General features: G+C 48.4%; 1 protein-coding gene across 1 annotated transcript in view; it reads left to right on the top strand.

Annotated features, from left to right (window-relative positions):
- LOC139266268 (protein ANKUB1-like) overlaps positions 1–22810 on the top strand; it is a 60815-nt gene that overhangs the window by 13584 nt on the left and 24421 nt on the right. The window contains exons 4-5 of the mRNA XM_070884098.1: positions 5349–5463; positions 8387–9278. Of these exons, the coding sequence (XP_070740199.1) occupies positions 5349–5463; positions 8387–9278 (1007 nt within the window). The remainder of the gene's footprint in view (positions 1–5348; positions 5464–8386; positions 9279–22810) is intronic.

Here is a 22810-nt window from a genome sequence, read left to right as displayed (position 1 = left end):
GTACGGGTCGAGAGAGAGCCGAAACTCGGATGCAAACGCAATCCGCGTCAGCGCCCCTCTCCTCGGCGGTATGTGGAAGCGCCACAGCAAACAGGTACCCGAGGATCCAGCTGACCGGGTTTTCACTGCGGAGGGTCAAACCTTGACGATAACTCGGTCGCAAACCTGCCGAAAATCCGTCCCAACGAGCGGAATTTCGGTCAAGAGCCCACCTCAACCACCGCGGCGGTGAAAACACTCAAAATGGGTCGCCTGCGCCGCATTTTGGGCGGAGGGCAGTTTCGGCTCCCTGTGTCTGTGTGTCCTTCAGACAGAAAGCATTGACTAATGACCACAATTATCGTCATTGATTCAGTAAAGCCATTAACAAGACTGGGATGGCCAGAGGTCCACTTTGTGGAAGGAGGAGAGGCACCACGTGCTCGCCAGGGGCTCCGCAGTTAGGTGGGACCAGTGGCCGGGGGGAGGCCAGAGTTTCGCCAGAGAGAGGAAGGCCAAGACGTGAGGGTAAAGAGGGAAGGCAAGGCCCAAACCTGTGGTCGGAGCAGGTCGGAGGCTCAGCAGATGCCGTCGGGGATCGGGTGAAGCAGCTGAGTCGGCCGCGTCCAGTGGGGAGCGAAAGGCTTGGTAGCAGGAAGGTCGATCTGGAAGGTAAATCCGCCGCTCATTGATGAAGGTGAGGTGCAGGCAAGGTTGGGGCTGGTCAGTGGGCCCAGGTAGCTGCCCTTGCAGCATGGGTTGTAGGGGTAAGGGATACACTTTAGGGGTAGGAAATGCACCCACCCACTATTAGGGCCAGGGGGAGCATAAACAATGGGGAAGCAGATTGGGGGAGAGAAGAGTGAAGGATGGCAGCGGATGGCCAGGGGGAAATTTGTTCAGGGAGCTCTCTAGGGAGCTGCCATCTCGTCCGCCATCTTGGATCCTCACAGGTATTAGCCAGGAGCTAATACCTGGGAGAGGGAAGAATGACCTCAAATGTCTCACCCCCACTCTCCAAGCCTCGGATCTCTCACCAACTCACCGAAGAGCACTGCCCAGCGCCGAGCTTACGACTCGCATCCCACCATAGGCAACTCGGCACATACAGCAGAGCCTGGTCTCTGGATCCTCTTGCCACTGGACCAAGACCTTGCTCTGCTAAGTCCGTGTGGTAGCTGGTATGCAACGGCCACCCCACGTTAATAGAATTCGCGCACAGGCATCTTCTACCCTACAAAATGAAGTTCGGGAGCTGGAACATCAAGACCTTCATGGACAACCCTAACAGCGACAGACCGGACGTCGCACCACCAGTGTTGCCTGGGAACTCACATGCTTCAACGCCAACATCGCTGCCCTAAGCAAGGCAGGGGAAGGCCAGCTCAAGGAATAAGGTGGAGATTATACCTTCTTCAGGAAAGGTAAACCACAAGAAGAACGCTGCCTCCATGGAGTTGGCTTTGCCATCAAGAATCAGCTGCCTCAGAGACTCCTCCTGCGGGATTAGCGAACGTATCTCCGGCTCACCCTATCCTGGAGCCACTGCGCCACAGTTATCAGCGCGTACGCCCCAACACTCGACGCAACAGATGAGACCAAAGAGGAATTCTACTTCAGCCTTGAACACTCCCTGTCCCGAGCCCCTACGGGCAACAAACTGATCCTCCTCAGCGACTTCAACGCCAGAGTCGGTAAAGACACAGCCTTCTGGGGAGGCATGATCAGCAGAGACGGGGTAGGGCAGACCAACTCCAGCGGTATCGTGCTCCTAACAAAATGCCTAGAACACGACCTTGTCATCACCAACACCTTGTTCCATCAGAGGGACAAGTACAAGGCATCGTGGCAACAACCTCGCTCCAAGCACTGCCATCTGCTCGACTATGTCCGAGCGAGGGATCACAAGGAAGTGCGCATCACCCGCGCCATGACAGAAGCCGATGCTGGACGGACCACCGCCAAATCTGCTCCATCATTGACGCCCCAAAGCGATGGCGACAGAAACAATGCCGCAGAAAAATCAACGCCGGGGCACTCAAAGACCCAGTTAACCTGGTGACCCTCGATGACCCCAAGACGCAGAGTGCCCTCAGCGCCTGGTCTGCCCTCAAGGCCACCATAACCAGCGCCTGCGAAGAGACGCTCAGTCACTCAACCAGGAAACACCAAGACTAGTTTGATGAGAACGACCATGAAATTCAGGAGCTAATAAACCGCAAGGGCAAGGCATTTCTGAACCTAAAGTAGTAACCCAATTCGGGAGCATCAAAGCAGCTCTAAAGGTGACTGAAGGCCGAGGTCCAACAATAAACCCGCGACCTAAAGAATAGATTGTGGGTGGAGAAAGCACAAGAGATCCAGCAGCTGGCCGACAACCATGATGTGCAAGGATTCTTCACCGCAGTTAAGCCCACCTACGGCCCAAGCACCCATAGCCCCACTCCACTGCTGGCCAAGAATGGGGAGACACTCATCAAGAACACTGAGGCAGTCAGGGCCCACTGGAAGGAGGGCTTCGAAGATCTCCTTATCCGAAACTCTGCCTTTGACAGGAGTGTCCTCGACTCCATCCCGCAGCATGCTACCCGCCACCATCTCAGCAAAACACCAGCCCTGAACGAGGTAGAAAAGGCCATCCGCCAGCTCAAGAACAACAAGGCATCAGGAGCGGATGGAATCCCTGCTGAGGCACTGAAGTATGGCACGATTGCATGATCTCATCTCTCTTATCTGGAAGGAGGAGAGCATGCCGGGAGAATTCACAGATGCAGTGTTCGTGACCATCTTCAAAAAAGGGGACAAGTCCGACTGCGGCAACTACAGAGACATCTCCCTGCTGTTGGCCACTGGCAAAGACATTGCAAGAATCCTCCTCAACCGTCTTCTCCCTGTGGCTGAGGAGCTCCTCACGGGGTCACAGTGCGGATTCTGTTCACTAAGGGGTACAACGGACATAAGAACATAAGAACATAAGAAATAGGAACAGGAGTAGGCCATACGGCCCCTCGAGCCTGCTCCGCCATTCAATAAGATCATGGCTGAATTGAACATGGACTCAGCTCCACTTCCCTGCCCGCTCCCCATAACCCCTTATCGTTTAAGAAACTGTCTATTTCTGACTTAAATTTATTCAATGTCCCAGCATCCACAGCTCTCTGAGGCAGCGAATTCCACAGATTTACAACCCTCTGGGAGAAGAAATTTCTCCTCATCTCTGTTTTAAATGGGTAGCCCCTTATTCTAAGATCATACCCTCTAGTTCTAGTCTCCCCTATCAGTGGAAATATTCTCTCTGCATCCACTTTGTCAAGCCCCCTCATAATCTTATACGTTTCGATAAGCTCACCTCTCATTCTTCTGAATTTAATGAGTAGAGGCCCAACCTACTCAACCTTTCCTCATAAGTCAACCCCCTCATCTTCGGAATCAACCTAGTGAACCTTCTCTGAACTGCCTCCAAAGCAAGTATATCCAGGCATCTAAAGCGCTGTTTCAGCACTCCAATGGTTTTCTCCACGAGGTGCGAGTTGCTCGTTGTATCACCTTTCGGCCTCGGTGTGGGTGTCACGCAGGAGGGTGGCGAGGCCATATCCTTTGTCCCCAAGCAGCTCATTGTTAAACAAGTCAAATACAGTGCTCTCACGCAGGATGTGAGCATCACGGATGCTGCCCGTAAATTGAGCATTCACTGTCAGTATAATTTGCTGGTGGTCGACAACCAGCTGGATATTCAGGGAGTGGAATCCCTTGTGGTTCCTATAAACCTCAGCATCCTGAAACGGTGCCTATATCGCGACGTGCATACAGTCTATTGCTCCCTGCACCTTGGGGAAGTTTGCAATTCTGGGGAATCCTAGAGCCCTCTCACTCTGTGCCTCCCTGGTCATAGGGAAGTTGATCAAGTCCCTCCTGCATGTGTACAGGGCTACAGTGACATGTCTAATGCACCGATGTGTGGCATGCTGAGAAAGTCCGCAAATGTCGCCAGCTGTGGCCTGAAAAGTACCCGAGGTGTAGAACGGCAGTGCCGCGGTGACTTTGACCTCAACGGAAGTGCAGTACTGATGGTGCTGGCAGGCTGCAGATCTGCCTTTATCAGCTGGCATACCTCAGTGATAACTTCTTTGTGGAAGCGCAGTCTCTGAAGGCAGATGGTGTCGGGCAAGTCGAGGTAAGAATGCGTCTCCTTGTACTTGAGGGAGGTGTAACGTCTGGTCCTCCTCATCTGTCTGGGCGGGTAAGTGGAGCTGAGTCCACGGCCAGATCAGCCGTGATCTTATTGAATGGCGGAGCAGGCTCGAGGGGCTAGATGGCCTACTCCTGTTCCTAATTCTTATATTCTTATGTTCTTATGTCTGTCACTTCGTACATTGGGCACATAATGCAGTTCAGTGTTCCTTCAGTGATGTCCAGTCTGCTGCATGTATTTGGTCACCAAGAGAAGGTGAGAAAGGACAGGCCCCATTGCAATTGCTCTCTGTTTTCCACCGATTGCTCACAAACAAGGAATGTCCCGATGAACACACCTCTTCAATTCCAATCGGTCACAGTGTGGTCAAGATGTTTTGAGAGATGTTCACATCAACTCCAATGACCTGCAGAGTACATCTGAACTCCGCAGAGGTTGAAGCACAGCAGCCTTTTAAAGGACACTTCATGTGATCTACAACATGGTGTCCATAACGCTGTGATTCGTCCCAGTTAGTTCCACTTTTTGTGGCCGTTTTTTTGAGCGAGCGATATTGTGGGCGATATGTGTGCGAGGTGGTGAAATTGACGATGGGCGATCTCCATGGCCGCTAGTTTGGGTAAACATGCTCTTTACGACAAAAAACAGTGAGCGGGCATTAATATTGAACCTCGGTGTTAATTCCGTGTGGAAAGTAACACTGGGCGATATTATGGGCGTTGAATTCGCCCACTCTGTTAATTCCGCCCAAAAAAAGTAGGCGGGCGGTAATATTTTTTCTCGCCATTAAGCACATGGGGAAAGTAACGCTCGGTGATAAGTTTCCAAAAAATGCCCGTCAGTTTCCATTTTGTGCCAAAATGGGTGATATATGGACATTATATGTCATTTCAGCGGTAAAATGGGCGTTGTGGGCGTTAAGCAGGCAAAAAAAGTGGAGGTTCTAGCCCATGATTTCGATGCAATCACCCACGATAAGCTCATGGATGGCAAGGGCCATGTTCACAAGTGAATTCTGGAGGGTATTGCGGAGAGGGTCGGTGATGGCTGATCCACTGCCAGTGTCCACAGCACATTAGTCACTATGCAGCACCTTCATGTGAATGGGGTCTATGAGAGTAGCTCCACCATTGTCACCATTGTCAGTGATGTTGTTTTAACCTTGTTACTCTGGCAGGAAGCATACTCCGCCTGGACATTTGGGATGGATGGAAAGAGTTCATGACAGGATGCCTGCTGGGGCACAAACACATCATCCAGCGCTATCTGTCTGAAGAGGAACGTGTAGCAAAGTATGTTCATCATTATGGGTTGCTTACTGTAAGTGAAGCTGGAGGAGCGGATTTCTGAATCTTGTATAAAAATGATAGTAAAAAATAAAGAACTTGCATTTATATAGCGCCTTTATCGAACTCAGAACATCCCAAAGCGTTTTACAGTTAATTAAATATTCTGAGGTGCAGCCACTGTTGTAACGCAGGAAAATGTGGCAGCCAATTTGCACACAGCAAGATCCCACAAACAGCAGTGTTTCTATATTCTGACTTTTTATTTATTTATCCCTCAACCAACATCACTAAAACAGATGATCCGGTCATTATCACATTGCTGTTTGTGGGAGTTTGCTGTGCGCAAGTTGGCTGCCGCGTTTCCCACATTACAACAGTGACTCTACTTCAAAGAGTACTTCATTGGCTGTAAAGTGCTTTGGGATGTCCAGAGGTTGTGAAAGGCGCTATAGAAATGCAAGGCTTTTTTTCCAAGTCTATCTTTGATTAAGCAGGAGTTGAGACAGGGTTACATTTGATGAACATAGCACTGCTGCGAAGTGGAGGTTACACCGCAGCAGGAATGCTAATGGTGTGCTAAATTAGCAGTGTACTTTAATTCCCCCATCAGCACAGTGCTGGAATAAAGTGCCTTCATTCAAGCTGCTCCTTTTGTTCCTAAATGTACTGCCCAGTGAGGACTTGAGCCGTACCGGCCCGGAAGGTCAGTAGATCAGTCCCCCGGTATGTGCTGGCTTTAGGTAGTCTCAGTGGGACTGATGCCTGGGATACTACGACTTAGCATCAGAACCCCTGGGCTATGGAAGGGAAATGTCATCCTGCTCTTCATCAGCATCCAGTAATTAATGTCCTGCGATCTTTGACGTCCACCTGAGAGGGCAGGCAGGTTTTCGCGCATACTAACAATGACGGACAGGTAAAGACCCTCTGATCCATGAAGGGGAAATCATGTTTAACTAATTTACTGGAATTCTTTGAGGATATAACGAGCATGGTGGATAGAGGTGTACCGATGGATGTGGTGTATTTAGATTTCCAAAAGGCATTCGATAAGGTGCCACACAAAAGGTTACTGCAGAAGACAAAGGTACGCGGAGTCAGTGGAAATGTATTAGCATGGATAGAGAATTGGCTGGCGAACAGAAAGCAGAGAGTTGGGATAAATGGGTCCTTTTCGGTTGGAAATCAGTGGTTAGTGGTGTGCCACAGGGATCGGTGCTGGGACCACAACTGTGTACAATATACATAGATGACCTGGAAGAGGGGACAGGGAGTAGTGTAACAAAATTTGCAGATGACACAAAGATTAGTGGGAAAGCGGGTTGTGTAGAGGACACAGAGAGGCTGCAAAGAGATTTAGATAGGTTAAGCGAATGGGCTAAGGTTTGGCAGATGGAATACAATGTTGGAAAATGTGAGGTCATCCACCTTGGGAAAAAAAACAGTAAAAGGGAATATTATTTGAATGGGGAGAAATTACAACATGCTGAGATGCAGAGGGACCTGGGGGTCCTTGTGCATGAATCCAAAAAGTTAGTTTGCAGGTGCAGCAGGTAATCAGGAAGGCGAATGGAATGTTGGCCTTCATTGCGAGAGGGATAGAGTACAAAAGCAGGGAGGTCCTGCTGCAACTGTATAGGGTATTGGTGAGGCCGCATCTGGAGTACTGCGTGCAGTTTTGGTCACCTTACTTAAGGAAAGATATACTGGCTTTGGAGGGGGGACAGAGACGATTCACTAGGCTGATTCCGGAGATGAGGGGGTTACCTTATGATGATAGATTGAATAGACTGGGTCTTTACTTGTTGGAGTTCAGAAGGATGATCTTATAAAAACATTTAAAATAATGAAAGGGATAGACAAGATGGAGGCAGAGAGGTTGTTTCCACTGGTCGGGGAGACTAGAACTAGGGGGTACAGCCTCAAAATACGGGGGAGACAATTTAAAATCGAGTTGAGAAGGAATTTCTTCTCCCAGAGGGTTATGAATCTGTGGAATTCTCTGCCCAAGAAGCAGTTGAGGCTAGCTCATTGAATGTATTCAAATCACAGATAGATAGATTTTTAACCAATAAGGGAATTAAGGGTTATGGGGAGCGGGCAGGTAAGTGGAGCTGAGTCCACGGCCAGATCGGCCATGATCTTTTTGAATGGCGGAGCAGGCTCGAGGGGCTAGATGGCCTACTCCTGTTCCTAATTCTTATGTTCTTATGTTCTTATGATCCATCGAGTCTGTCCCACACAATGGAGATATCTTGTGTATCACAACACACACACTCCACCCCACCCCAAACCATGTGATCTCCTGGGAGGGGCAAAAAAAAACAGATAAAAAACCCAGGCTAATTTTGGGGGGAAAAATCTGGGAAATTCCTCTCTGACCCATCCTGGCGATCAGAACTAGTCCAGGAAATCACTCTGGCCATTAAATTCCCTGCAGTACCTCCCTTCTGTAAGAGTTAATCTCTGCCGCAGCCAGAAACAAATCCAGCTTTTGCTTGAAGGAATTCAGTGAGTCTGCATCCATCACATGGAACGGCAGCTTGGTCCAGAGGTCTACTGTTCTCTGGGAAAAGAACCACCTCCTGATATCTAACCTCGATCTAGCCTGATACAACTTACACGTGAGACCCCTGGTCCTGTCTAACCAGTTTAATTGAAATAAACTGGCAGCTGAAACACTGTCTATTCCCTTCATTATCTTATAAACCTCAATCAGCTTAGTCTACGCTGCTCTAAGGTACAGAGTCCCAACTCGTTTAGCCTATCTTGATAACTCATTGCGCAGCGCTCCCTCGGTGTTGCAGTGGAGTGCAACCCTAGATTTTGTGCTCAAGTCTCTGGTGTGGGTCTTGACCCCCAAAACCTTCTGATGCCAAGGCGAGTGTAAGTCACCCTCACTGTCAAATCTATTTCATGTTTTCAGGTTCCAGCAGCGAGTGGCTCTGCACATGGCTGCTCACTTTGGCCACCTGGACCTTGCCGGCTGGCTGCTGAAGCGAGGTGTACGAGGGGATCAGCCGGTCGGCGTTCACCCTTACCGAGAGTGGTGCCGCCAAACCGATCACCCCGGCGTCGACCATTGCCCGGTTCATGCCAGCGCCGAGGCCGGACAACTGCTCTTGCTGAAAGTGTTGGTCAACCACAGCGTCCTGTGCCTGGAGTGCAGGAATCCGCAGGGACACACCCCGCTGGGGATCTGTGCGCAACGCGGACACTGGGGCTGCATCTCCTACCTAGTCGCAAAGGCACGGTCGGTGCTTTCATTCCCAGGGCTGCCCCTCCCGGTGCATGTCTACCTGAAGATCAAGCGGTGGCTCCGGCAGGTCCGCGGGCGGGTGTGGCGCGGGGAGGCGGCGGCCTACACAACCCGAGTGGGGGATACCTTGGTGGTGGACGGATTCACCGAGATTCAAATGAGGTCCAGGCCCAAGCGGAGAGGAGCGGGAAAGGAGGGCAGCGGTACACAGCCCACGTTGCCGCCGTTGACCTGGCGGGTGCCGATTAAGAGGCTGAAGCCGGTTCGCCTGGATTCCAGGTGGCAGAGCCCAGATTTGCCGGCTCCGAAGCTGCCAGCTGTGGAACACAAGCAGCGGAGTCAAAGCAAAGCCCTGGTCCGCAAGGCAAGGGACAGCCCGAAGCAGAACCTGTGGAAAGTCAAAGTCCCCCTCCCGCCAATATGCAGCGACACAAACCCGCGGCCTCACTTTGTTTGTTCGATGCCAAATGCCACAGGACTTCTGACGTCATCGCTGCAATCATTTTCTGAACACAATGGGAGAACAGCAAGAGAGAATGCCATTTACTGCTTGGCATGGGCAAGGTTGTGTATTATTCATCTCCTTTTAAACTCATCTTGTGTTTGTTGCATGCTCTTTCTATTCTTTTCTTACTGTCTCACTTGCATCATTAAGAAAGCAAGATTTCCATTTATATAGCTCCTTATATAGCACCTAGAATACTGTGTGCAGTTTTGGTTTCCATATTTACGAAAGGATATACTTGCTTTGGAGGCAGTTCAGAGAAGGTTCACGAGGTTGATTCCGAGGATGAGGGGGTTGGCTTATGAGGAAAGGTTGAGGAGGTTGGGCCTCTACTCATTGGAATTCAGAAGAATGAGAGGTGATCTTATCGAAACGTATAAGATTATGAGGGAGCATAACAAGGTGGATGCAGAGAGGATGTTTCCACTGATGGGGAGACTAGAACTAGGGGGCATAATCTTAGAATAAGGAGCCGCCCATTTAAAACTGAGACGAGGAGGAATTTCTTCTCTCAGAGGGTTGTAAATCTGTGGAATTTGCTGCCTCAGAGAGCTGTGGAAGCCGGGTCATTGAATAAATTTAAGATAAATTGAGATAGATAGTTTCTTAACCAATAAGGGGTTATGGGGGGCGGGCAGGGAAGTTGAGCTGAGTCCATGATCGGATCAGCCATGGTCGTATTAAATGGCGGAGCAGGCTCGAGGGGCCGTATGGCCTTCTCCTGTTCCTATTTCTTATGTTCTTATGTTCAGGACCTCAGGACGTCCCAAATTGCTTTATAGCCAATGAAGTACTTTTGGAATGTAGTCACTGTTGTAATGTAAGAACTGCGGCAGCCAATTTGCGCACAGCAAGCTCCCACAAACAGCAATGTGCTGAGGGATAAAAATTGGCCAGGACACCGGGGATAACTCCCCTGCTCTTCTTCAAAATAGTGCCTTGGGATTTTTTGCATCCATCCGAGAGGGCAGGTTGTTTAACATCTTATCCAAAAGACGGCACCTCCAACAGTGCGGCACTCTGTCAGCATTGTACTGGAGAGGAGTGCCAGCCGAGACTTTTGTGCTTAACTCTCTGGAGTGGGTCTTGAACACACAACCTTTGGAATCAGACGTGAGAGTGCTACCCACTGAGCCACGGCTGACACCAGAAGTACTTCCTGCACTTCTTTGAGCAGTGCCATGGGATCTTTAACACTCACTGGAACAAGTCGACAGGGCCTTGATGGACATTACCTCTGACTTTGCAGCACTGCTTCAGTACTGCACTGGAGTATGTGCTCACGGCCTTTTGATTTCAAGGCGATAGCACGACCAACTGATTCAAGCTGAGACAAAGCTTGCACTATTATTGATTTCCATTTATTTTGCATGTGACACACATCACTTTCATATTAGCTTTTAAAATGCAAAACCAATAAAATTAAGGCTGTCATTTGGGAGAGACCTTAACCATTAAACCTAATGGGAGGTGTGTATTTCACTGTCACTCGTGGAATGGCTAGAAGCTGGGCTCCACTGCTTATGTCTAGTTAAAAGGAAACTTCAAGCTGCAAACAACTTTGGCCTCTTTAATGCACAGAACACAGTGAAAATAACTTATCTTTGGCACTCATTTACTTTTATTGTTTCACCATTTGCAATGGGAAAGAAGTTTCAGACTGCAGTGCCTCGATATTAACTCCCGCCATAATGGGCGAGAGAGGCTTGGTGGCGGAATTAAAAGTGCAATGTGCAGAATACTGCGTGCAGTTTTGGTTTCCATATTTATGAAAGGATATACTTGCTTTGGAGGCAGTTCAGAGAAGGTTCACTAGGTTGATTCCGGGGATGAGGGGGTTGACTTATGAGGAAAGGTTGAGTAGGTTGGGCCTCAACTCATTGGAATTCAGAAGAATGAGAGGTGATCTTATCGAAACGTATAAGATTATGAGAGGGCTTGACAAGGTGGATGCAGAGAGGATGTTTCCACTGATGGAGGAGACTAGAACTCGAGGGTATGATCTTAGAATAAGGGTCCGCCCATTTAAAACAGAGATGAGGAGAAATTTCTTCTCTCAGAGGGTTGTAAATCTGTGGAATTCGCTGCCTTAGAGAGCTGTGGAAGCTGGGACATTGAATAAATTTAAGACAGAAATAGAAGTTTCTTAAACAATAAGGAGATAAGGGGATAAGGGGTTATGGGGAACGGGCGGGGAAATGGAGCTGAGTCCATGATCAGATCAACCGTGTTCTTATTGAATGGAGGAGCAGGCTCGAGGGGCCGTATGGCCTACTCCTGCTCCTAGTTCTTATGTTCTTATATAACGTGACCCCGACCCAATGGGCACGCACCAATGGTGGCGGATATCGGAGGATCTGAGTGTTCCGCCGTACAGAGAAGGGTCGCTTATTAACATATGTAAATCGGGCTCCTACAGTTCAATTAGGTGCCCGACTTGGTTAACTATTGCTGCAAGGTTTCCCAGGGGTTGGAGGCTGTTTCAGCATTCCTCATGGCCCCTCAACGACGCCTTCAGTCTCGACCAGCCTCAATCACCAGCCTCCCCTCAGCACTCCCAATCGCAGGTCTCTGCTCCCCACTCCCCACTGCCGATCTTCCCCCGATTCCCGATCTTCCCCCGATTCCCGATCTTTCCCCGATTACCGATCTTCCCCCGATTCCCGATCTGCCCCTGATTCCCGATTTTCCCCCGATTACCGATCTTTCCCCGATTCCCGATCTGCCCCTGATTACCGATCTTTCCCCGATTTTCCCCCGATTACTGATCGTTCCCCGATTCCCGATCTTTCCCCGATTACCGATCTTTCCCCGATCTTTCCCCGATGACCAATCTTTCCCCGATTACCGATCTTTCCCCGATTTTCCCCCGATTACCGATCTTCCCCCGATTCCCGATCTGCCCCTGATCACCGATCTTCTCCTCTGATTGCCAATCAAGAAATTTGGCTATGGAATTTAAATTGAGTTAATTAAATAAATCTGGAAATAAAATCTATCCATAATGGTGGCCATGAAACTACCAGGTTGTTGTAAAAACCCATCTGGTTCACTAATGCCCTTTAGGGAAGGAAATCTGTCGTCCTTACCTGGTCTGGTCTATATGTGACTCCAGACCGACAGCAATGTGGTTGATTCTTAACTGCCTTCTGAAATGGCCCAGCGAGCCGCTCAGTTGTAACAAACCGCTACAAAAACAATAATAAGAATAATACCGGATGGACCACCCAGCATCGACCTCGGCACCGGCTTCGGACACAACAACGGCACACCCAGCCCAGTCGACCCTGCAAAGTCTTCCTCACTAACATCTGGGGAATTGTGCCAAAATTGGGACAGCTGTCCCACAGACTAGTCAAGCAACAGCCTGACATAGCCATACTCACAGAATCAATGTCCCTGACGCCTCCATCAACATCCCTGGGTATGTCCTGCAGCATTACCATCACCGAATTCCCCACTATCAACATCCTGGGGGTCAACATTGACCAGAAACTTCACTGGAGCAACCACATAAATACTGTGGCAATATGAGCAGGTCAGAGGCTGGGTATTTTGCGGCGAGTGTCACATAGAAACATAGAAAATAGGTGCAGGAGCAGGCCATTCGGCCCTTCGAGCCTGCACTACCATTCAACTGATCATGCAACTTCAGTACCCCATTCCTGCTTTCTCTCCATACCCCTTGATCCCTTTAGCCATAAGGGCCACATCTAACTCCTTTTTGAATATATCTAACGAACTGGCCTCAACAACTTTCTGTGGGAGAAAATTCCACAGGTTCACAATTCTCTGAGTGAAGAAGTTTCTCCTCATCTCGGTCCTAAATGGCTTAACTGTGACCACTGGTTTTGGACTTCCCCAACATTGGGAACATTCTTCCTGCATCTAATCTGTCCAATCCTGTCAGAATTTTATATGTTTCTATGAGATCCCCTCTCATTCTTCTAAATTCCAGTGAATATAAGCCTAGTCGATCCAGTCTTTCTCCATATGTCAGTCCTGCCATCCTGGGAATCAGTCTGGTGAACCTTCGCTGCACTCCCTCAATAGCAAGAATGTCCTTCCTCAGATTAGGAGACCAAAACTATATACAATATTCAAGGTGTAGCCTCACCAAGGCCCTGTACAACTGCAGTAAGACCTCCCTGCTCCTATACTCAAATTCTCTCGCTATGAAGGCCAACATGCAATTTGCCTTCTTCACCACCTGCTATATCTGCATGCCAACTTTCAATGACTGATGTACCATGACACCCAGGTCTCGTTGCACCTCCCCTTTTCCTAATCTGTCACCATTCAGATAATATTCTGCCTTCCAGTTTTTGCCACCAAAGTGGATCACCTCACATTTATCTACATCATACTGCATCTGCCATGCATTTTCCCACTCACCTAATCTATCCAAGTCACTCTGCAGCCTCTTAACATCCTCCTCACAGCTCACACTGCCACCCAGTTTAGTGTCATTTGCAAACTTGGAGATATTACATTCAATTCCTTTGTCTAAATCATTAATGTATATTGTAAATAGCTGGGGTCCCAGCACTGAACCTTGCGGTACCCAACTAGTCACTGCCTGCCATTCTGAGAAGGACCCATTTATTCCTACTCTTTGCTTCCTGTCTGCCAACCAGTTCTCTATCCACATCAGTACATTACCCCCAATACCATGTGCTTTAATTTTGCACACCAATCTTGTGTGGGACCTTGTCAAAAGCCTTTTGAAAGTCCAAATAAACCACATCCACTGGTTCTCCCTTGTCCACTCTACTAGTTATATCCTCAAAAAATTCGAAAAGATTTGTCAAGCATGATTTCCCTTTCATAAATCCATGCTGACTTGGACTGATCCTGTCACTGCTTTCCAAATGCGCTGCTATTACATCTTTAATAATTGATTCCAACATTTTCCCCACTACTGATGTCAGGCTAACCGGTCTATAATTCCCTGTTTTCTCTCTCCCTCCTTTTTTAAAAAGTGGTGTTACATTAGCTACCCTCCAATCCATAGGAACTGATCCAGAGTCTATAGAATGTTGGAAAATGACCACCAATGCATCCACTATTTCTAGGGCCACTTCCTGGGATGCAGACTATCAGTTTCAATTTCCCTAACACAATTTCCTGACTAATAAGGATTTCCTTCAGTTCCTCCTTCTCTCTTGACCCTCGGTCCCCTAGTATTTCCGGAAGGTTATTTGTGTCTTCCTTAGTGAAGACAGAACCAAAGTATTTGTTGAATTGATCTGCCATTTCTTTGTTCCCCATTATAAATTCACCAGATTCTGACTGCAAGGGACCTACTTCTTGACTCCCAAAGCCTTTCCACCATCTACAAGGCACAAGTCAGGAGTGTGTTGGAATACTCTCCACTTGCCTGGATAAGTGCAGCCCCAACAACACTCAACATGCTTAAAACCATCCAGGACAGAGCAGCCTGCTTGATTGGCACCCCATCCACCACCTTAAATATTCACTCCCTCCACCACTGGCGCACCGTGGCTGCAGTGTGTACCATCTACAAGGTGCACTGCAGCAACTTGCCAAGGCTTGTTCAACAGCACCTCCCAAATCCACAACCTCTACCACCTAGAAGAATAAGGGCAGCAGGCACATGGGAACACCACCACCTCCAAGTTATACACAACCTGACTTGGAAATATATCGCTGTTCCTTCATTGTCGCTGGGTCAAAATCCTATAACTCCCTCCCTCCCTCCCTCCCTTGTGGGAGCACCTTCACCTCATGGACTGCAGTGGATTAAGAAGGCGGCTCACCACCACCTTCTCAAGGTCAATTAGGGATGGGCAATAAATGCCGGTCTTTTCAGTGACGCCCACATTCCAGTGTCATGTATCTTACATTATTATATATAACTGTATTCTAACATGCTATACATGACTGTAATAAGATATGACCTGTAACCACCAGCATACCTTACCACCAGGGGTGCACTTGCAAGAGACAGGTATATAAGGACAGGTCTCAGGCAGGTGCAGCATTCCAGAGCTGTGAAATAAAGGTGCAGGTCCAGAGTGACCTTGACTTCACTACATGCCTCGTGTGAATCTGTACTGAGGGGACAGGACTTTACAGTGGCGACGAGTTACGGGATTACAGAATCCACAGAATGGCGAGCAAAGGATCAGATGAAAAGTACAATGCGGGAGACAATTGGGAGGACTTTATAGAAAGGCTCCAGCAAAGCTTTGTAACCAAAGACTGGTTAGGCAACGATAAGGCAGACAAGAGAAGAGCCCATTTCTTGACCAGCTATGGCTCGAAAACATACGCTTTAATGAAGGATCTGTTGGCACCCGAGAAACCAGCAAGCAAGTCGTTTGAAGAATTGAGCACACTGGTAAGAGACCACCTGAAGCTAGCGAGCAGCTTACACATGGCCAGACACAGGTTCTACAACTACAGACGCTGTGTGGGCCAGAGCATACCCGACTTCGTGGCGGAACTTCGGAGGTTGGCTAGTTTATGTGAGTTCTTCGATGAACTGAGGAGAGAAATGCTGAGAGACTTTTTCATTGAAGGAATAGGCCGCGCAGGCATATTCTGAAAGCTCATAGAGACCAAGAACCTGACCTAAGAGGCAGCAGCACTGGTAGCACAGACATTCTTGGTAGGGGAAGAAGAAACGAGGTTGATTTACAATGCAGGTACGACAACTAACGAAATATCGTAACAAGAAGTTCACAGCACTAAACACGCTGCTACCCCCACACACAGACAAAACCGGGAGAACAGGCTCTCGACAGCAGGCAGAAGCCATCAAGGGCCACAGAAACGGCCGTTCACACCTCATCAACCCACAATGTGAGCAATCAATTACAAACTGAGAGAAGCTCAAGAGAGATCAGCCAGACGCAGCTCATTCTTTGGGAACACTTTGAACAATGGAACAGGTCTGTGCTGGAGGTGTGGGGGTGGGCACTCGTCAAGGAGATGTCGATTTCAGCAGGCTGTTTTCAGAAATTGTGAATATACAGGGCATTTGGCTCGCTTGTGCAAAAACACGGCAGCTCGGCTGGTATACGAATCGGATGGGTCGGAAAGTGAACCAGAAGATGGTGGGGACAGTACCTGGGACACTGATGTACAGCGGGTCAACACGATCAATGGCCGCTGCGCCTACAACAGGACACCTCCTATAATGATGAGGGTCTTACTCAGCAGGATATCTGTCAACATGGAGCTGGATACGGGAGCGAGTCAATCTCTCATGGGCGCTCAACAATTTGAACAACTGTGGCCGCATAAAAGATACAGACCAAAACTCACAAGGGTCGACACCAAACTAAGGACCTATACCAAAGAAACCATACCATTCCTTCTCAGCGCCATGCTCTTTGTCACACACAAAGGGACAGTGAACCGACTTCCCCTGTGGATTGTCCCCGGAGACCCCCCAGCACTGCTGGGGAGAAGCTGGCTGGAAATGGGATGATGTCCATGCCATGTCATTAGAGGAACGGACCTCCTGCTCAACAGTTATAAAGCGATTTGAACATCTCTTTCAGCCAGGTGTGGGCACTTTCAAGGGGGCCAAAGTCAAAGTCTACACCACACAGGATGCTAGACCAGTCCATCACAAGGCCAGAGCTGTACCCTATGTGATGAGGGAAAAGATTGAACATGAACTAGACAGGCTTCTGCAGGAAGGCATTATATCACCTGTGGAATTTAGCGACCGGGCAAGTCCCATCGTCCCAGTCATGAAGCCTGATTGTGTACAGTTTTGGTCTCCTAACCTGAGGAAGGACATTCTTACTATTGAGGAAGTGCAGCGAAGGTTCACCAGACTGATTCCCGGGATGGCTGGACTGACCTATCAAGAAAGACTGGATCAACTGGGCTTGTATTCACTGGAGTTCAGAAGAATGAGAGGGGACCTCATAGAAACATTTAAAATTCTGACGGGGTTAGACAGGTTAGATGCAGGAAGAAGTCCAGAACCAGAGGTCACAGTCTAAGGATAAGGGGTAAGCCATTTAGGACCGAGATGCGGAGGAACTTCTTCACCCAGAGAGTGGTGAACCTGTGGAATTCTCTACCACAGAAAGTTGTTGAGGCCAATTCACTAAATATATTCAAAAAGGAGTTAGATGAGGTCCTTACTACTAGGGGGATCAAGGGGTATGGCGAGAAAGCAGGAATGGGGTACTGAAGTTGAATGTTCAGCCATGAACTCATTGAATGGCGGTGCAGGCTAGAAGGGCCGAATGGCCTACTCCTGCACCTATTTTCTATGTTTCTATGTTTCTATGAATCGGTACGAATCTGTGGGGACTACAAATCTACCATAAACAGAGTCTCCCGACAGGACCTATACCCGCTGCCCAGAGCGGAGGACTTATTTGCCACATTGGCTGGAGGTAAACTTTTCTCAAAATTAGACCTCACATCTGCGTATATGACCGAGGAATCCAAGCTACTCACCACCATCAACACTCATCGAGGCCTTTTCATGTACAATCGATGCCCATTCGGCATCAGGTCGGCAGCTGCCGTATTCCAGCGCAACATGGAGAGTCTGCTCAAGTCCATCCCGGGGACGGTTGTATTTCAAGACGACATACTTATCACGGGCAGAGACACCGACTCCCATCTCCGTAATTTGGAGGAAGTACTAAAGCGGTTGGATCGGGTAGGCCTACGAGTCAAGAAATCCAAGTGCCTGTTTCTCGCACCTGAGGTTGAATTTTTGGGCAGAAGGATTGGCGCTGCTGGAATCCGCCCAACAGAGTCCAAAACAGAAGCAATTTGCCTGGCACCCAGGCCCCGGAATGTCTCAGAACTGCACGCCTTTCTCGGGCTACTCAATTACTTTGGGAACTTTATGCAGAATTTAAGCATGCTGCTGGAGCCTCTCCACATGCTACTCAGGAAGGGGTGCGATTGGTTTTGGGGGACGCCCAGGAACGCGCCTTCAATAAGGCACGCAACCTTCTGTGTTCCAACAGTGTTTTGACTTTCTTTGACCCAGGTAAAAAGCTAGTTCTCACTTGCGATGCGTCAGCGTATGGGGTCGGGTGCGTTTTGCAACATGTCAATAGTGCGGGCAAATTACAACCCATAGCTTATGCCTCCAGGTCACTTTCGCGGGCAGAACGCGGGTACGGAATGGTAGAGAAGGAGGCGCTCGTGTGCGTGTACTGTGTCATAAAGATGCACCAATACATTTCGGGGCCATGTTCATGTTAGAAACCGACCACAAGCACCTCACGTCCCTCCTATCCGAGAGCAAGGCAATAAACGCCAACACCTCGACGCGAATTCAACGGTGGGCACTCATGCTGGCGTCCTACGACTATACCATAAGGCACAGACCAGGCACAGACAACTGTGCTGACGCGCTCAGCAGGCTATCCCTGGCGACCACGGAAGGGTCTGACGAACAGGACTTTGAGATAGTCATGGAAATCAATGCCTTTGAGTCCACAGGTTCGCCCATGACGGCTCGCCAAATCAGAGCCTGGACGGGCAGCGACCCCGCGTTATCCTAAGTAAAAAGATGTGTCCTAACCGGTGACTGGGCAGAGGCTCGCGATGCCTGCCCCGAGGAATTAAAACCCTTTCACAGGCGCATGCATGAGCTATCACTACAAGCAGACTGCCTGATGTGGGGCAGCCGAGTAGTCATGCCTCTGCGAGGCAGACAGTCATTTGTCCGGGAGCTCCACCGCGAGCACCCGGGGATTGTTCTCATGAAGGCCATAGCCAGATCCCACGTCTGGTGGCCTGGTATTGACGCGGACTTGGAGCTCTGCATCCGAAGGTGCACCATTTGTGCCCAACTCAGCAATGCCACCAGGGAGACTCCTCTGAGCCTCTGGCCCTGGCCTACCAAACCATGGCCGCGGGTGCACGTAGACTATGCGAGCCCATTCATGGGCAAAATGTTCCTCGTAGTTGCAGATGCATTTTCAAAGTGGATCGAATGCACCATTTTAAACTCGAGCACAACCTCCACCACTGTGGAGAGCCTCGCAACCATGTTTGCAATGCACGGAATCCCTGACATATTGGTCAGTGACAATGGTCCGTGCTTCACCAGCGCAGAATTCCAAGACTTTATAATTGACCACAGCATAAATCACGTCAAGACGGCACCGTTCAAGCCGGCCTCCAATGGCCAGGCGGAGAGAGTATTGCAAATCATTAAACAAGGCATGCTTAAAATCCAAGGTCCCACGCTGCAGGGTCGCCTGTCGCGACTGCTGCTGGCATACAGATCTCGTCTGCACTCACTGACTGGGATCACCCCTGCGCAACTGTGGATGAAAAGGACTTTAAAAACAAGGCTCTCATTATTCCTCCCAGACATGCACGAAATCGTTGAGGCAAAGCGCCGTAAGCTGACTGAGTACGATGACAGAAATTCGAAGGGGAGATGGAATGAGATAGGGGACAAAGTGTTTGTACTAAACTATGTCAGGGGTCCCAAATGGCTTGCAGGGACAGTAACGGGCAAGGAAGGAAACAGGCTACTGGTAGTACAAATGGACAATGGCAAAACCTGCCGGTGGCATGTGGACCAAGTCAAAAGCAGACTTACCAACAACACTGCGGAACCAGATGCAGACTACAATGTGGAACTCGCACCACATCTGGTGGACAGACAGAGGGAACAACCTGAGGAAAGGGCAATCCCAACAGACAGCCCAGGCGAGTCAACAACAATCACACCAATCGAAACAGACAGCCCAGGCGAGATACCATCAACCACATCCAAAGAAAAACAGACACCAAGGCAAACAACTGAACCACAACTCAGACACTCCACGCGAGAGCATAGACCACCTGAGAGACTGAACCTATAAAGACAATAAGACCTTGGGGGAGGATGATGTCATGTATCTTACATTATTATATATAACTGTATCCTAACATGCTATACATGACTGTAATAAGATATGACCTGTAACCACCAGCATACCTTACCACCAGGGGTGCACTTGCAAGAGACAGGTATATAAGGACAGGTCTCAGGCAAGTGGAGCATTCCAGAGCTGTGAAATAAAGGTGCAGGTCCAGAGTGACCTTGACTTTACTATATGCCTCGTGTGAATCTGTACTGAGGGGACAGGACTTTACAACCAGGAACAAATTTTTTTAAAGGAATTCCCTGATGATTAAAACAAAAGAAAAAGTAATTAATTTAAAATGTCCTGATGTCTTAGGAAATTGGTTTCAAATAATAATGAGCAGTCTTATATTGTGATCCTGTGACAAGGTGCTGATCAAAATTTCCGCATTGTCATCACTGGCTGCTATGATTAATTGAACACCCACTTCTCTCTTGATTAAATTAATGACTGAATTTTGCCTTTACTGATTTCCCCCCAGGAGGGAAGTTAACATTAAAATAGAATATGTGGCTCCTAAATGATGGTCTAAGCAACACAGCAAGCCAGATTTCCCTTATGGTGTCAGGCATGCCTCAGTGGTAACACTCTCGCCTCTGAGTCAGAAGGTTCAAGTTCTACTGCAGAGACTTGAGCACACAATCCAGGCTGACACTCCGGTGCAGTACTAAGGGAGTGCCGCGGTGTCGGAGGTGCCGTCTTTCAGATGAGACGTTAAACTGAGGTCCCATCTGCCCTCTCAGGTGGAAGTAAAAGATCCCACCGCACTATTCTGAAGAAGAGCAGGGGAGTTATCCCCGGTGTCCTGGGGCCAATATTTATCCCTCAATCAACATCACAAAAACAGATGATCTGGTCCCTAACCATGTTGCTGTTTGTGGGAGCTTGCTGTGCACAAATTGGCTGCCGCGTTTCCCACATTACAACAGTGACTGCACCTTAAAAGTACTTCATTGGCTGTAAAGTGCTTTGGGGTGTCCTGAGGTGATGAAAGGCGCTATATAAATGCAAGTTCTTGCTTTATGTGCTTGAAGAACTGAACAGGCTTGTGTTTCATTTGCAGCGCCTTTATCGAGAAGCCTTGGCTGCAACAGCTGAGGATGGCACGAAATCTGGCCAGAAGGACCGTCCAGAATTCCATCTACTGAAGCAGGCAGCCCCACCCTGAGCCTTTAACAACACAAATGATAATAGATGTGACTGGATCCTTTCGGGGCGGGCCGAGAGAGGATTTACTTTCAGCATATTCATTGTGTTGTGTAGGCATGCCTGTTCACTGTGTAATGTCTCTAACACTATCTTGCAACATTGAATGTACTCTTGTACTGTACACACCTTACCGGTACACTAGAGGGTGCTGTTGCTGGAGACCCAGGAGTTGCCTGCACACGGCAGGTAACCCAGTATAAAAAGGAACACACAGCTTGTTGCCAGCACTCAGGAGCTGCTAATAAAAGACTGCAGGTCTGCACAGTCAAAGCACCATACCCTGCCTCATGGAGTCATTACTAAATGTGCCTACATACACCACACATTGAGTGTGTAAAAGTGGACGAGACCCTATGCTTTTTCAACTGCAATTTTTTTCTCACTGAAACTTGTGGTCACGAGTGTGGTGGATGTCACTGCTAGGCAATGAGGCACTTTTAAAACATATTAGCTCCCAGAAGCAGCACTCAACAGTCGCACTTCCCCGCCAACACACCCCCTACCCCCAGGGGCGGATTAACCCTGGGGTGGATGGGACGGCAGCCCCAGGCCCACCAAAGAACACCGGCCCACCAAATAAATGTAGGAAAAAATAAGGCCTCCAAAATAGGCTGAATAGAATAGACAATAAGAGGAACTTCAAATGCAGACTGATCAGTAACAATGGACTATGTGTAATATTTCCTAATGTCATAATTGCTCTTCGGATGTACCTGTCTCTGATGATTACGAACTGTAGCGGAGAACGATCGTTTTCTGTGCTCAAGAGAGTGAAAAATCTAATTCGGTCAACGATGGGCCAAATCCGACTCAATGCCCTTTCACTTCTGTGTACTGAACATGACTTGTTGGCTACTATTGAAATGGAAGACATCATTGAGAAATTCGCATATAGGAAGTCTCGCAATGTTATCTTGTAAAGTATCTACAGGATATATACTTTACAGGCTAGATTCACTTGTTTATAATTATATACAGAAGTACCTATATACACTAATGTACCTATATACAGAACAGAATATGAACTAGCCTGTTTTATTTCCCATATTATTGAGAAAAATTTGCATATATGTATAGGAATCTAGTATTGCAATGTTACCAGAACCAGAATATATACCTACTTGATACAGAATATACGCTTTCATTGTTGAATATACTGGTCTATGTTTTCATACAGAATCAGAATCATATACGTAATGTAGTGAACATGAACAAAGATAACTACAGGCCCATTTGGATCGGTTTGCCCCTGGCCCACCAGGCCCTTAATCCCACCCTTTATCAGAATTATCAACAGCTGCCGCCTGGAAAAATCGGGACAGGGACTATGACCTGAAATTGTTGAATTCACCAGTGCTGAGTCCAGAAGGCTGTAAAGTGCCTAATAGAAAGATGAGCTGCTGTTTCTCGAGGTTACACGGATTAATCAAGGACAGTCAGCGTGGATTTGTTACGGGAAAATGCTGTAAATTTCTATGGGCTTAATTTTCCCCAAAG

This window comes from Pristiophorus japonicus, chromosome 6, assembly GCF_044704955.1.
Source record: "Pristiophorus japonicus isolate sPriJap1 chromosome 6, sPriJap1.hap1, whole genome shotgun sequence".
In the NCBI taxonomy this organism is placed as follows: Eukaryota; Metazoa; Chordata; class Chondrichthyes; family Pristiophoridae; genus Pristiophorus; species Pristiophorus japonicus.
Note: the sequence above shows the minus strand (reverse complement) of the source record. Positions and strands in the feature narration are given on the sequence as shown.